Here is a 206-nt window from a genome sequence, read left to right on the forward strand (position 1 = left end):
GAGCAGCAGGGGAGTGAGCTGCCGCCGCCGCATGATGCACTGAGGGAGTTGGTAAAGGATATCTCTTCAATGTACAAAGTATGTACAACTGCTGCTGCTGCTGCTGCTGTTGCTGCTGTTGCTGCTGCTGCTGCTGCTGTTGCTGCTGCTACTGTTGCTGCTGCTGCTGTTGCTGCTGCTGCTGTTGCTGCTGCTGCTGTTGCTGC

The 206-nt window shown here is 56.3% G+C and overlaps 1 protein-coding gene across 1 annotated transcript in view; it reads left to right on the top strand.

The window, feature by feature from the left end:
• Positions 1-206, top strand: part of EMH_0011610 (uncharacterized protein) — a gene marked incomplete at both ends in the record, with an annotated part of 12,233 nt that overhangs the window by 10,111 nt on the left and 1,916 nt on the right. The window contains one exon of the mRNA XM_013499331.1: positions 1-78. Within this exon, the coding sequence (XP_013354785.1) occupies positions 1-78 (78 nt within the window). The remainder of the gene's footprint in view (positions 79-206) is intronic.

Source organism: Eimeria mitis, genomic scaffold (genome assembly GCF_000499745.2).
Source record: "Eimeria mitis Houghton genomic scaffold, Emh_scaff422, whole genome shotgun sequence".
Classification (NCBI taxonomy): Eukaryota; Apicomplexa; class Conoidasida; order Eucoccidiorida; family Eimeriidae; genus Eimeria; species Eimeria mitis.